The 15,179-nt window shown below is 38.3% G+C and overlaps 2 protein-coding genes across 2 annotated transcripts; both read left to right on the plus strand.

Annotated features, from left to right (window-relative positions):
• Positions 1 to 1,719: 1,719 nt before the first annotated feature.
• On the plus strand, positions 1,720 to 5,341 carry LOC104434818 (NADPH-dependent aldo-keto reductase, chloroplastic). The gene is made up of 7 exons (XM_018868173.2): positions 1,720 to 1,839; positions 2,335 to 2,385; positions 3,431 to 3,507; positions 3,683 to 3,770; positions 3,879 to 4,154; positions 4,534 to 4,782; positions 5,164 to 5,341. Exons 1-7 carry the CDS (start codon positions 1,720 to 1,722, stop codon positions 5,248 to 5,250), a joined length of 948 nt encoding a protein of 315 aa, XP_018723718.1. The 3' UTR covers positions 5,251 to 5,341.
• Positions 5,342 to 10,774: 5,433 nt separating this feature from the next.
• LOC104427493 (PRA1 family protein E) lies at positions 10,775 to 11,803 on the plus strand. The gene has a single exon (XM_010040586.3). It carries the CDS (start codon positions 10,952 to 10,954, stop codon positions 11,513 to 11,515), a length of 564 nt encoding a protein of 187 aa, XP_010038888.1. The 5' UTR covers positions 10,775 to 10,951; the 3' UTR covers positions 11,516 to 11,803.
• Positions 11,804 to 15,179: the final 3,376 nt, after the last annotated feature.

Raw genomic sequence — 15,179 nt, forward strand, 5'->3', positions numbered from 1 at the left:
ATGCTTTTTTTTTTTTTTTTTTTTGCTGACCGGGATTGACATTAAAAAATTCAAAAAAAAAATCTGAGAGAGAAGAATTAAGGGAAGCAATGGTGGCACCCAGGCACTACTACCAAAGATCTGGCGAGCCTTGCTGCCTCTGGCCTACGATGGCAAGGCCACTGTCAACCGGAGCTCACATTCATAGATACAAGGACCAAGAGAGATGCAAAACGGTGATGACGGGGTCCAATTGAGGTCGGGGTCATGCAACCTCGATGTTGCCTCCTTGGGTTCAAGCAATTCCAAGTAAGCCAGATCTAGTCACGTCAACCTCGGTGACCTTCGCGACTCCTAGTAAGCTGTCATCGGGGTTGTGCGACACTGCCATCGTCAAGGTCCTGGCCTTGCCAATCCTTGTAGAGGTCGAATGTCTCTCTCTCTTTTTATTGTGAAACCTTTTTTATTTTACTTTTTCTGTATTTTCAAATATATTTATTCTGTTAAATATTGTTTAGAAAAAAAAAATTAAAAACCACATAGGATGTCAAGTCATCATCTAACAATGACTTAACAGCCACGTCAACGTTTTCTTTTTTTTTTTAACTGAAGGACCAATTTGGAAAAAAAAAACACAGTTTAGGGACCATATTAGGGGAAAAAAAAGCACATGGACATTATTAAACAAATTGAAAGACCACATAGACTAGCATTGCAATTATATAAACACACATGAATATGTACTATTAGTCCTAATGAAACCTGCCGTATTGCAAGTGGGACACACCATATTCAATGATCCATTCGCATTTAAATACATATACCACACTCAACTAATAATTACTAGAGAAAAAACTTTGAAGCCGATTAGCACTTGGAAAGAAGGGAAAAGGTAATACATCCCAACGTGGAATTAGAAGTGCTCTCCCACTAGTTTTTTATTAACATGAGAAGAGGTGTGAATGAAAGGAAATAAACGGGAATTAACCAATTTAAAGGGTAATCTTAAATTGGACCGATTTGGAATACTTTTATAAGAAATAAACTTCAAAAGGTAGGTGCCTTTTTTTCACTCTATTGATTTTGTCCTATATTAATGATTTACAATGATGATATTTAAATCATAAGTAGATTGTATTTTATTTCGAGAAGTCACCAAAACACCTGACTACTCATAAGATTAATCACCATTCCGATTCCTTAATATATATCATAATTATTGTTATTCTACGACAAAAGCTAAGTATTCTAAGACTTAATCATAAACCCAATACATCAATTGATCCAACAAACTATCAATGCATGTCGAATATGATTTGTTTGTTCAATATTCACTTATAATTTGCCATACCACTTGTCAATCCTATTTGTGCTCTTACTTCATTTCTATCGTCTCATCATCGTTAACTAAACCAGTAGGAAATGGTCTACGCAAAACGATCGATCTCTAGAGATGCGGAGATAGTCGTGGCCCGTGGGGAGTGTTAGCTTCAGCCTGACGTATGTTCATTCGCCAACCACAACACCTCTCGATCAAGAAAGATTATGGCTCTCAACCGTGCGCTGTCGTATCTTTCTTGGGTTTTGCCTTTTATGGCCTGCCCATTGCTATAAATTATTCCCCTGGTTCGATCCGACTCGATTCCTTCATTGTCTCACGTTATTATCATTCGCACTCCTTTTCCCTTTGCAAACCCAGAGTGGAACTAGACTGAGATCGAAGCTCGTGTTTCAAGAAAAATGGCGAAGGCGATTTGTTTCTTCGAGCTCAACACCGGGGCCAAAATCCCTTCCGTCGGGTTGGGAACTTGGCAGTCCGATCCTGGCGTCGTCGCCGACGCCGTCATCACTGCCGTCAAGGTTCTCTTTTTTTCCTCTGTTCTTTTGCTTCTGTATTCTTTTATTTTTCTGATCTTTCTCCAGAAGCTGCTGGGTGAGTTTAGTGGGCGTATGAACCAGTTAAGAGTCGATTGAAGTTTTTTTTTACCCCTTGGATTTTCATGTTTTGTCGTGCAAAATATGCCATGCAAGGTGGTTTCACGTCGAATCGGAGACCGGAGATTTATAGATTCAAAAATGAATTGCAACACTATAGTGAAAAGTGATTAAGTTTCTTTCATTTTGTTGACCTTCTTTGCTTGGAGACAAGAAAACGGAGCACTCTGTGTTGATCGTTGCTTACGCTTTGATTAGGAGCCGTGGGTGACTCTGGCTTTCGCAATTTGATGGCTAGTTTCTGTAGTTCTTAGTTTTTCTGCAATGAGTTCGATTTATTTGATTCTGTGTTGAGCTGTAAAAAATGTCCGTTTCGGCATAATTTAGGAGGATGTTAATTGTAGTTCTCTGCATGTGCAGGTTGGATACAGGCATGTTGATTGTGCTCAAATTTATAACAATGAGAAGGAGGTAATATTCTGTTCCCGGTCGCCAGCCTCCCGCATTTCAAAAGCCGGTCGCATTGTTGAGCTTGTGAATATTTCCCTAAAGTCATTCTCCTGACAATCTCATCTTATCCTCCTGCTAATAAGCCAAAGAACAAGATGATTGCAACATGCATCAGTGAAAGAGTTGTTATATTTGATGCCATTGAAAATGTCCGTCGTGCACGAGTTCATGTGGGTCGGACATGGAGTGCACACTTTTGCATTGCATGCTCAACATTGCATTTGCCTTTGTATCGTGTATGGATTGTTTGGACATTTGAAAATTGCCCTGGAAATCAATATGTCCTTGTCCTGTTTTGCGCCTTTAGTATCATCATTTAAAAGAAAAAGAAAAGCTTGTGGATTTTTAGGTCGTTCTTTGCCGAATAGTGAATACTTAAGCTATTAAACTCACAAATGTTGACAGGTAGAGAGGCATATTATTACGATTTTTTGAGTCATTAAGTTCTTTTTTTCCGTTTCACTTTGGTGTTTAGGGGATAGCAAGTATCTCTAATCTGAAATGGTCTCCAGTAAACTATGCACTTTACTCATTCTTAAACACTAAAGCTTTTGTTTCGATCCAAAAAAAAACACTAAAGCTTTTGTGAAAACTGTGATCTAGCTCTTACTTGAACCTGAGGCTTATACTTCGAAAAAAAATATCTACTTTTAATCATTCCAACCCACAAAAACAAAAAAGGGCGCTATAGTTGCGCACTGGATGTGCTCAATTGAATTATATGCTGTTTAGTCAAAAGAAGTCAGGAGAACAACAATCTCGACCAGTAGGTTGATATCGCCCTGTTTTAAAACGTCACTTTCAATTGATCTGGAACTTGATTTTCCCATTAGGAAGATGTCAATATTTGGTTTCCTATGGTTTCATGGTAGGAGATCAATTATTCATCTTCCTTTCTATTGCCAACATACATTTCACATACCAGGGCACAATCAAGATGTGGTCATTTAGTAGGATGGTCAACAATGCTCTGCTTGTGCTAATTTGGTATTCCAATTTTCAACAGGTTGGTACTGCTCTCCAGAAATTATTCAGCGAGGGTGTGGTGAAGCGCGAGGATTTGTGGATCACTTCCAAGCTATGGCATGTCTTGGTTCTTCCTTACGCTTCAAACATGTTTTGATTAGTATTTTCGAGTTTTGAGTCAATAATGTTAATCCTAGGACCGTGCAACCTGAAAACGGGGTGATTCATCTTGGGATCACCGAATCACTCAAGCCCTCCTTTTTTGTCTCATTTCTTAGACAATTTGCTGCAGGTGTAATGATCACGCGCCAGAAGATGTTCCCAAGGCAATAGACAGAACCTTGGAGAACTTGCAGCTCGAGTATCTGGATCTTTACCTGGTACAGATTCGATGATGAACTTTTCTGGCTTAATTAAGACAGAGAACGCTTTGCCTGGTCATTAGGGTGTACATAAAAATATGACTTGATGTGGTTTACTGTTTGAAGATCCACTGGCCCGTGAGCATGAAGAAGGGCTCGGTTGGCTTCAAGCCTGAAAACCTTACCCAGCCGGACATACCCAGTACATGGAAAGCGATGGAGGCACTATACCGTTCTGGCAAGGCTCGTGCCATTGGAGTGAGCAACTTCTCCTCAAAGAAGCTCGGCGATTTGCTGGAAATCGTGGAAGTTCCTCCTGCTGTCAACCAAGTGGAATGCCACCCTTATTGGCAGCAAGGGAAGCTGCGCGAGTTTTGCAAATGCAAGGGCATACATTTATCAGTAAGTGAACTTGTTAACATATCTTGATAAGGATGCACATGGACTTCAGTGTGTCAATAATTGAAAGTGCTAGACAAATGTTTTTCCTCTATTAGCATGCAGTATATTTGTCAATCTGCATGTTTTCCTTGGACCTTCAAATTTTAGATAGAACTTTTTCCTTGGAAACTCCCTATTTTATGCGTTTCTTGGCAAAGGTGTTCTTAACAATTTTAAAGTTGTGAACATGACATGCTTGACATCAAGATGAAGCATTCTGCTCTCTCATATTACTCATGTCCATTTTCATCTTCTTTGGGTCTCTGCACCTGATTTCTCTTCTTATTTACTACCACTCGGTTATATAATTCGAATCGAAATGATTTTTTCTGTCTCATAGGGTTATTCGCCCTTGGGTTCCCCAGGCAAAGATTCTATCAAGACCAATATCCTTAAGAATCCAGCGGTCACTACCACAGCAGAGAAACTGGGCAAGACTCCGGCTCAGGTGGCGCTCCGTTGGGGACTCCAAACGGGCCACAGCGTGCTTCCCAAGAGCACGAACGAAGGGCGAATCAAGGCAAACTTCGACGTCTTTGACTGGTCCATACCCGATGACTTGTTCTGCAAGTTTTCCGAAATATCTCAGGCAAGTAAATTTCTGTTTGCGGCTTCCTTGTCCACCTGCAGTCTCTTCCTATGCGCTATGCAATCCAACAAGCACAAGCGAAAGTATAGCAAAGCTAAAGTACTGCTTAAAGAACTTCCTAGGGAGTAGTAACCCACCCTGTTGGTGGCAGAAATAGTGGAGTTGCACGCTGGCCACCCGCAAGGCTAGAGTTCAACTCCCCACCTCATCATTGGCGCAACTTACTTGCGGCATGTAGGAAGTGGGTCCCTACGGGTCGCCCCGGATTTACGCCGCTGGTTGCCAGCTGTACAGCACTTCCCTTATTAGGGAGTAGAAGGGAGTAGGAGCTAACAATTTACGGATCTTGGGACCGACAGATTTTTTATTTTGATCATGCAGGAGAAACTAATCAAGGGCACCGGCTTTGTGCATGAGACTCTGGGTGCGTACAAGACAGTCGAAGAACTTTGGGACGGCGAGGTTTAAATAGGACTCGAGCAACCATCTGAAGCATGAGAGCTGCGGTTTTCCTCGACCAGCTTAGCTTCTATTTACTTTCGCATTAGCTGCGTATGCCTATGAATTCTGCTGAACATAAGTTCGAACATTTTATTAGCTTTTTAGCTCATCAAATGGCGGAACTGCGATTGAAGATGCTTTAAAGTCTCTTGTTTATCATTGATTATATAACAACTTATCTATTCTTTGTCTATCTTATCTCAAAAACTCATTTTCTTAGAGAACTTTTTTTATTTTTTAATTTCATTATTCTAAAATATATATCAATTCTATTTATTTACTGTATAAGTTAATCTATCTTTTTTATTTACTATATTCGTGAGATACATTTGCATAGAGTATGTAAGACGCTAGCAGATTATCTAAGAATACACTAAAAATATTATGTACAATGAGGTATCTTGATATATTTTCATAAATAGTTCATAAATGATGTTAATTTTTGTCAATCCAAATAATGGTATTTTCACTGGCATTTTCAAAAAGATTCTTATTTTATGTAATGTTTTGATTTAATATCTAAGAATAAAAAGAACACGGTGCCTTTAATATACATGGAATCTACAATAAACAAAAAGTAATATGTGAAACTCTTAATTATAGTAAGCGGATCTTACATAGATATATAAAAACTTAAAAATAAAGAAAGTAAACCACTTTAAATTGTACTCGAATGATCAATGAAAATTTTATCTTTTTGGTAAAAACAGGATGTATCTAGTTATATAAAGAGTGGAAATAGCGCTACACTATTGATATTGTGAATTTTCTAGGAAAATATCAACATATGTTTTCCTAATGATGCTCTTGTTTGTAATATACTTATTTATGTTAAGATAGTAATTGTACTACTTTACTCACAATTTTCACCCTCAACTCTGAAGAACGAAAGTATCCAATGGTGCAACTATTCAACAATGAAGCTATAGGACAATTTCGTGGCTCAATTTTCGTAAAAATTCAAATATAGGACTTAACTCAAAAAACTACTATGATTAGACAAACGAAGGATGCAAATACTTATAAGTAAAGCCCTCTCTATTTCCCTTTCTTCTTTCTTCTTCTTCTTTCTTCCTTTTTCATCTTTCTTTCCTCTCCTTGCACAAGCAAGCTCTCGGTTTTAATTGGCTTAAGCATCGCTGTTCTGCTTTTAGTTGACTTTTCAACATTATTTTCTTCTTCTTTTTTTGTGCTTATAGGCCCCACCTTCTATTTGGTCAAATAGAAGGCAATACTACAATTTAGGATTAATGCCCTTAAAAATCATAATTTGATATATCTGTGACAATCTTCTCCCAAATTAATTTTTTGACTACTAGAAACTTCAAACTAATACATTTACGACAAATGTACCATCTTTAAATTGGATTAATACAAAAAAAAAAAAAACAATACAACTATGACAAATAAAGAGTAAAATCTCAAATTGATATACCAATTAACTGTCAATTGTCATCCAATTAAACAATTTGATAGTAAAATTAAACAAAAACTAGCAGAGGATATATTTATCATAGGTGTACTAGTTTGGGATAAATTTTTCAAATGTGTATTAATTTGAGGTTTTATGTGGTTAAAAAATTAGTTTTTGGTAAATTTGTTACAAGTGTACTAGTTTTGAGTTTTGCATAATATTAGCCCTATAATTTATGCTTTTGCTCATTCTTAACAATCAATCCAGTGAAGTTGCAACAGCCCTCATATTTCTAGACTGTCAACATCAACAAATGCATAATTAGGCTGCATATTTGCTTGACCGCAAACAAAATTTCTAGTTTGGAACGAACATTTTCCTTAAACAAAAAACCGTGTGTCGTAGTCACAACTAAACCAATTCACTTGCTGCCATAGAAGGATGCCTTTCTTCTTCAACTGATCTTTCATTTTGCAAAAATCGCCTTGGAATGAGGATTGAATACAATTACAATGAGCGAAATCAAAAACAAATTCTAAAGTTCCTTTGTTATTCTCTCTCAACTCTCATGAACATATCAATCAAGGCTTGTCTTTCACATAGACGAAGCATGTTCCGCCAAATATTCTATGGTTCATCCTCAGTGTCAACAATAGAACTTTTATGAGCTCCATCACCTTTAGCACCTTGTCTTGCTCCCATCCTACGAGTCAAGACTTACATCTTCTTTATCTCCTGTCAAAATCACACCTTGTGAGGCTTGAGATACATTGGTATCAAAGGTAACAATTCATCGGCCTTTGATTTCCCTTACAAGGCGAAACGTGCTTCTCTAAATCAAAATCAATAATCATTTACACCACAAGAAATACACATTAGTACCTAATAAAAGACTAACGCATTATAAACTAACACACCTAACGTTCTATAAAATCCATAACTAGTATCATAACCTAAACTCTAATACCAAAAAATGTCACACCCCAAATCTAACAAGGATATTGGTAATGACATGGCTATTTTTTCACCTAAAGAATGAAGCCTCAAACTACACCCAAAAGTCGAACTCTCAAAAGCCCCATCAATAACACTCTCGCTCTGTCGACCATTAATTGAGGAACCTGAAAAAAATACGAACAATGAATGAAATAAGCAACCACAACCCATGAGTAGTGCATATCTTTTCTAAACAAATTGAGTATCCACTATACATATCTATAAAGGTTAATACAACGAAAAACTCTAAATTGGAAATTTGCCTCAAATTAAATTTTTTTACCACAAAAAATCTCAAACCAATACACCTGTGACAAATTTACCCTCCGTTTATTTCCATTAAATTTTATCATCAAATTGCTGAGGTAAATGATACGTGGCAATTGATGTGTGTATCGGTTTGAGATTTTACCCTCCAATTGTCACATGTGTACCAGTTTGAGATTTTTCGTGGCATTAATAATTTGATGAAAATTAACGGAGTGTGAATCTATCGGATGTAAATTAACGGGTTATGGGTGGTTAAAAAATTACTTTGGAGTGAATTTGTTATGGATGTGCTAATTTAGGATTTTTTATGATAAAAAATTCAGTTTTAAGTAAATTTGTTACAAATGTACTAGTTTGAGTTTTTTCATGGTATTAACCATATTTATAAAGCTATACCAAACTCAATATCCCAACTCCAGTATATAGCAAACTTACAAAATCAAAATGAGTTTATATAATATTTCAACAAAACTATACTCATAACCAAAATTTCATTTTCATCAATAATATCAAAACAAATAACGAATAGTCTAGTCCATTGATCAATATCATCAAATCACACATCAATAGTCCATTCTAACAACCAATCTAAAATCATATTTCAATGGTTCATTCCCTTGATCAGTATTACATCGCATGCCAATGGTCCATTTTATTGGCAAGGTGACCAAGCTCTCACCCTTGGCAAGGTCTCCACCTTTATTGCCGATGCCTAGTCCACAAGGATATCTTACACTACTATGCATAACCACAAGCCATTCAATGGGCTCATAACGATATCAAGCACCAACGCAAACTTACAATGGCATCCTTCACAATTCACAAGCCAATTCAAAATCAATATTGTAGGATGATTTCATAAACTAAAACATATAATCTTGCGCCTCATTAAACAAACAAAACACGTTTCATAAACCAACAAATGACCTTTCACAAATCAATTCATTCGCTACAAACATTTTTATAAAGTGTTTCTCATATCATTTCAGAAATAATTTCATAAACCAATTCACGAAGCATACATATAACTATCCTTTCATGATATCTTTCATAAAACCATTCCCAAATACCAAATCATAGTAAAATGCCTAATCTAGATTTACGCAATAAACATGCTTTGATAACTCATACGATACTCAAAGATTTATCACTTTTAAGACATAAGTTTATAAACTCGTAGAAAATATAGCATAACTCACCTAGGAATGTCCAAACTAAACATCGCATCACTAAACGTCTAATAGTCTTGTAATCCTATCAATTTAAAAGAGAATCAATGTTAAAACTAAGTAAAACTCTACCTCAACTACGAAATGGCTATACTACACTTAAACGCTAACGAAGTGACTCCTACACAACAATAAATTGCTTATTCAAAGCAATTACTCAAACCTAAACACAATGTGAAAGCTGTATGTAAAATTTTAAAATTTTGCTCTACCTAAACCGTTGCTTCAAATCAACCTCCATCAAATTCACGGCTCTACAACAACATGCTTCACTATTTCCATAAAATCCTATAGCTTAGCAAGTCAAAAATCAGACTTCGCGGCTTGATTATCACAAAATCCAAGGATTCACCCTAACTCCAAAACTACTCCGATTAGATAAACGAATGGTACAAGCACTTATTTGACATTGCAAATCGAAGTTGAATTGACTTGGCTAAGCGTCCATGGTGAGTAGAGGCAAAGCCCTTTCTTTTTTCCTCTTTCTTTCCTCTCCTCGCGCACGCAAGCTCTTGGTCTTAAATAGCCCGAGCGTCACTATTCTGCTTTTGTTGACTTTTCAACATTATTTTCTTCTTCTTTTTTATGCTTATGGGCCCCACCTTCATTTGACCTGATCAAATAGATGGCGATGTTATACAAATCATATATTTTATAGCATCCGCCTGATAGGAGTCTTGCTCCTAATGGAAATGTGAAAAATCATACTTGAAATCTCATTGGTTAGTGCTCCGAGGACAAAAATGGTTTACAAAAACAAAGTACAAAGACTAAATTAAGCATTACGATGAATAAAGAGACCAAAAGTATCGTTTTTTTTATTTAGAAGCTTGTATAACTAGAAGCCAGGCATCAATACTTGGAGCCAACTTAGTAATTATCAATAAACTATTAATTCTTTTTGTTTCATAAAAAATAAATAATTTGAAAAAAAAATTCTTAGAATGATCACATGTATCAATTGTAAAAATTAACTAATGAAAATTATTCTAATCAATAAATGACTATATTTTTATTAATTAATTATTTTAAGCGATACAAGTAATTATTTTTTGAAAAAGTAGTTGTATCATTTTCTTAATATGGTCTTCCCACTTGTAACTTATATAATTAAGTCCTTAAACTTTTGTGTTTATTTTTTCCAATCAAGTCTTGCCATAGCAAGTCAAATCTAATATGTCACCTAGTGACCGTGAATTAGAAAAGTTCGTCGAAACTTATTTTTATGAAAAATTTCAAACTAAGACATTTATAATAAATTTACTCCAAATTAATTTTTATCACAAAAAATTTCAAACTACTATACTTGTGACAAATTTACCCAAAATTAATATTTTGACCAACAAAAATCTCAAATTAAAATCTTACTATCATTAATTTTCATATCATAAAAAATTATAAATTAATACACTTATAATAAATGAAAAATAAAATTATAAATTATTATAACCGTCATTTGTCAGGTTCCATCCAAGCGGGAGGCCAGCTGCGGCGTTCACATTCCAAATTCCAGCCACCTGCCCTCTTCTAACCCGTTATATACGACGCCGTCTTCGTCGTCGTTTGCCGCCCGCCCCGCCCCGCCCCGCCCCTCAAGCTTCCATAAGCCAAAACCGAAAAAAAAAAAAAAATCATCGGAGAATCCGATTCCCAAATCGACGAAGCGTACGCTCCGAATCGCCGCCGCCGCCGCCGCCTCCTCCTCCTCCCTGAAACATTCGATCTCCGCCGCGTCGAGAAGCAGCGCCGCCGGGACCCGATGTCGTCGTCGCCGTTCGCCGACACCAGCACCGCCACGGCGCGCCTGATGCCGCGCGCGGGCCAGTCCTTCTTCGCCACGCGCCGCCCCTGGCCGCAGTTCTTCAGCCTCCCCTCCCTCTCCCGCCCCTACTCCCTCGGCGAGGCCGGCGCCCGGATCCGGCGCAACCTCGACTACTTCCGCGTCAACTACACCATGATCGCCCTCGGCATCCTCTTCCTCAGCCTCCTCTGGCACCCGGTCTCCATGATCGTCTTCCTCGTCGTCTTCGTCGCCTGGTTCTACCTCTACTTCTTCAGGGACGAGCCCCTGGTCCTGCTCGGCCGCACGGTCGACGACCGCCTCGTGCTAGGGTTCCTCGCGGTGGTCACGGTCGTGGCCCTGGTCCTGACGAGCGTGTGGCTGAACGTGCTGGTCTCGGTCCTGATCGGGGCTTTCGTGGTGGCCGTGCACGCCACGTTCCGGGGCACGGACGACCTGTATGTCGACGAGCAAGACGCCGGCGACGGCGGGTTGCGGTCGTTCGTGGGAAGCCCCACGCGTGCTGGATACACCAACTTCTAAATGTAATTCGGTGCGCAATTTCTCTTAATTGCGGCGAAATGGGTCCTCCGCGCGACGCGAGATTTGGGTTTTCAGGAGCTTAACGTGTAGTTCTCGTGGTGAATTGATGACGACTCGGGTCTTGCTGCGGAGGTTTAATTGGATGGCATCATCAGTTGATGCCGGGTAGTGAGTACTGCTGGTTCCATTCCTTTTTCTCTTTAGTGGGCAATGTTTGTATAATGGCCAGTGTAGATTGACCTGATACTTTTGGAGATATGATTACAATCAGCTTCACCTTTGCTTCCATTCCATTGTGTTCTTCCTTTCGCCGAGTCGCTGAACTTTCTCCTGCTCTGCATATAATAAGCTGTGTCGTCGTTCTGCGGTTAAGGGAGGTTCTTGTTCTTGGAGCTTGATATAGGTGTTAGGATGTGACAAATTTTGTCGGAGTGACTTTCCTACTATGAGGTGATACAGCTGACTTCTTTCTGGTCTTTGATTTAAGTATTCTGGTAAAGTGGTCTCCATGGTTTCTCCCCAGTTGGTTTGTATCACATTTGATAAGGGAGGAGGAGCTTAGTGGTAATTCGAGTAGAACATAGTATCTGGCAAAATAAAAGAGTAGAACATACTAGGAAGTTCCATGCCTGGGAGTCTCCATGGTTCTCTATGAGCAATAATATGTATACTGAAAAGTATGCTTCATTGACATTTTTTCATGTCATGAATTTTCCATAACTTTGCCATTTGCTATACCATCCAGCATGGAGTAGACTTGGCTCTTTGTTTTTCTTTTCTGATGGGTGACTTGGGGTTGTAGTTGATATATTCCTGGCAAATTTTTTGAGCAAGCAAGTGATGAGCCTCTGGATTTTCAGTGTTCTCTGTGTCATGACTCTTCATTCTTTTCTTGTTTACTTAATGAAAGTTGTGTCCTTTCCTTGTTGAGTTTTATTAGTCTTTTGCACATATAACTTTGTGGAACCATATGAGAAAATGTCTAGAATCACACTAGTGTCATGGATTTAAAAATTGCTGCCCTTATAAGGGTTTGGATCCAGTACTTATGTTGGAACAGAAAGACCCAGATGAGTCTATACTCTTAACTTGTTGTTAGGGAGGGATAGCTCCTTAGATTGGTTGTTTCTTTTCTCTTGTTCATTCTTCTAGAAATTTAGGCAATTTAGACAATATGATACATTATAGTCTGAACATGAATGGCGGGGGCTTGTGTTAAAGGTATTGACGTTAATGGCTGCCTTTTAGCTTTATGCTCTGGTTTGTGCAAGAAAATCATTACGTTTAAGGATTCATTCACAAAGAGAAAGCCAGACCTAACAGTGATAAATTGTATATCTTATAGTTGATGCAGGTTAAGTCCATGCTTTAATAATCATTATTGTGAAAGATCTATAAAATCAAGGGACATGTTCACTCCCTTTCTATGCTTTCTGATGTGTGTGTTGCGTTTGCGTGTCTTGCATTGCATATTTTGTGGAGTGGGTCAGCTCAAGATTACAAAATATGAAGGGCTGGCGGTAGAAATAGTTAGGTTTTTATCTTCTTCTTTTTTTTGTTTTTGTTTTTCTTTTTTTCGGTAGAACGGTTAGGTATTTGTCTATGATGGCCTATCGCTTGTTTTCTCTCTTGTCTGCGTATAATGTAATGTTTTTATCTGTATATTGATGAATGTAATTGGATTGAGCACACCACGAAATGCTGTAGCGGTTTGTGCTTGAGCTCTTGTTTTCGTTAGTGCTTGGAAAAGGTCAATCGGTTCGTGAAGAGCAGGGTTTAGCATCAAAATGATATTTTGTTTGTGATAACGCAGTATTAGTTAAAACTCCCATACTTCTGAAAATATGGTTTTTTGAACTTACTGGGATTTTCCTATAAAAAGAAAAGAAGATGGGTGGGGCTTCGATATCGTTTGATCAAGTTACACTGCTTATGGCCGTGCTATTGAGGAATTTGCGGAGACAGATGGCTATCGGTTCGATTTTGTCAAGGCGTTTTGTATGTCAAGCAGACAGACGAAATTGCAATAAGACTACTTTAGTCAAAATGTCACAAGAATAAATAGTACGAGAGATCTGGCATTAGTGGTCATCTGATGCTTGATGGGCATATCGAAATTCTTCGAGATCAAGTGTTGATACTCGTCTCAATTGGCACTTATGCGGAATCGGCATATGAGGCAGCAACATTGTCTGTTGAGGTGAGATTACAATCCCTTAAAAGTGCTTCAGCAGAATAAACCAAGTTGACTGGAATATGTTCTGAATCAATTCAATTGGAAGCGAAATCTTCGAAGCGATAGCGGATCGATGCCCATTTTGGGAAATGTTACTGTCGAAATGCCAACTGCTACGAAGATTCGGAAGAGACTTATCCATACTTGAAATTACCTAGTTGGAAACTGTATGGGCCATAGATCTCCAAAATAGTGATATTGAAGTGTCACGAGTTAAAAGCACCCGTTGTCATGACTCTGAAGGCAGCACCAATTTAGAGATTCAGAAGAGTGTTTGGCCATGGTTAGCAGCGTCCTTCAACTTCGGCCCCCATTTCTTCTCGTCCGAATGCCCTTCTATCTCTCCGTTGCCTCGTCTTCTCAGCTTCAAGCTCTGCCCTGGTTCGTCTTCTCCTGAATTCTTCGATTCCAGCAGAAAGCGCGAAAAGAAAAGAAGCAGAGATCTCAATTGACAGTTCGATTAACGTTCGGAAATCGACCTTAGACCGCACCCCCCCGAATCGCTAGAGTTGGAGGACTCCCTTCCTAGCCCGGTCGGTCATGGGGCAGGTGCACCGAAGACGGGTCGAGGTACCCGAACAGACTAACTTTCTTTCTTTTTTTTTAATACATTTCTAGTCATAGGCACTAGACATCACTTCTCTAGGATAGCAGCTTCACCAGGAGCGCCTTGAGCGTCGTGAATTGTTAAATTCATTGGGGAGCATTTTGTGTAGTAGTGGTTGAAAGTTTATTGGAAAACGTATACCAACCTCGAAGCCCAGGGTGTCTCGTCTATTTTCCATTATCTTAGGTTAAGATTAGAGAAGCAGCCACCACTAGCGACTCTTTCTAGGCATTATTGGGAGAATCTCATACCTGTTACAAAATATTTTATTTGAATTACAACTACGTTTTGATTAGCTAGCCCGGCAACCCTACCAAAAGCTAATAGCCAATAAATCTTTATAACAAAACATTCAAAATTTTGCTTGTGACATGAATTGAAATTGTGATGTCATAAAAATGAATAACTTCTCTACCGCTAGGTCAATTATCTTGGTATTCAGTGACCAAATCTTAAACTATTACATATTTCTCTTTAGTATTTAATTGCCCTTTCAATTCATTCTCATGCACACCATATGGAAGGATAAAGATTTAGGAAAAAAAAAACTCATTCTACGCGGGTGGATGCACACATCAAAGGACAGAATACGGTGAGGAAATGGATTCAGTAAATGGACTGTTTCATATTTTGAGAATCAAAAAATTTGCAAGGAGCAATTATGGAAAAAGTGTGAAATTACCTTTTATTTCCCCCTAATTTGGTAGGAAAATGAGAAGAGAAGTGAGCCCAATATCGAAATGCCCTCTTATTTAAATCCTTCTCCATATATTTCTCTTTTTATTTCATTTAAACAAAATAAAAGAATTACTTCTCGATAA

The sequence above is a fragment of the Eucalyptus grandis genome, chromosome 2, assembly GCF_016545825.1.
Source record: "Eucalyptus grandis isolate ANBG69807.140 chromosome 2, ASM1654582v1, whole genome shotgun sequence".
NCBI lineage: Eukaryota > Viridiplantae > Streptophyta > Magnoliopsida > Myrtales > Myrtaceae > Eucalyptus > Eucalyptus grandis.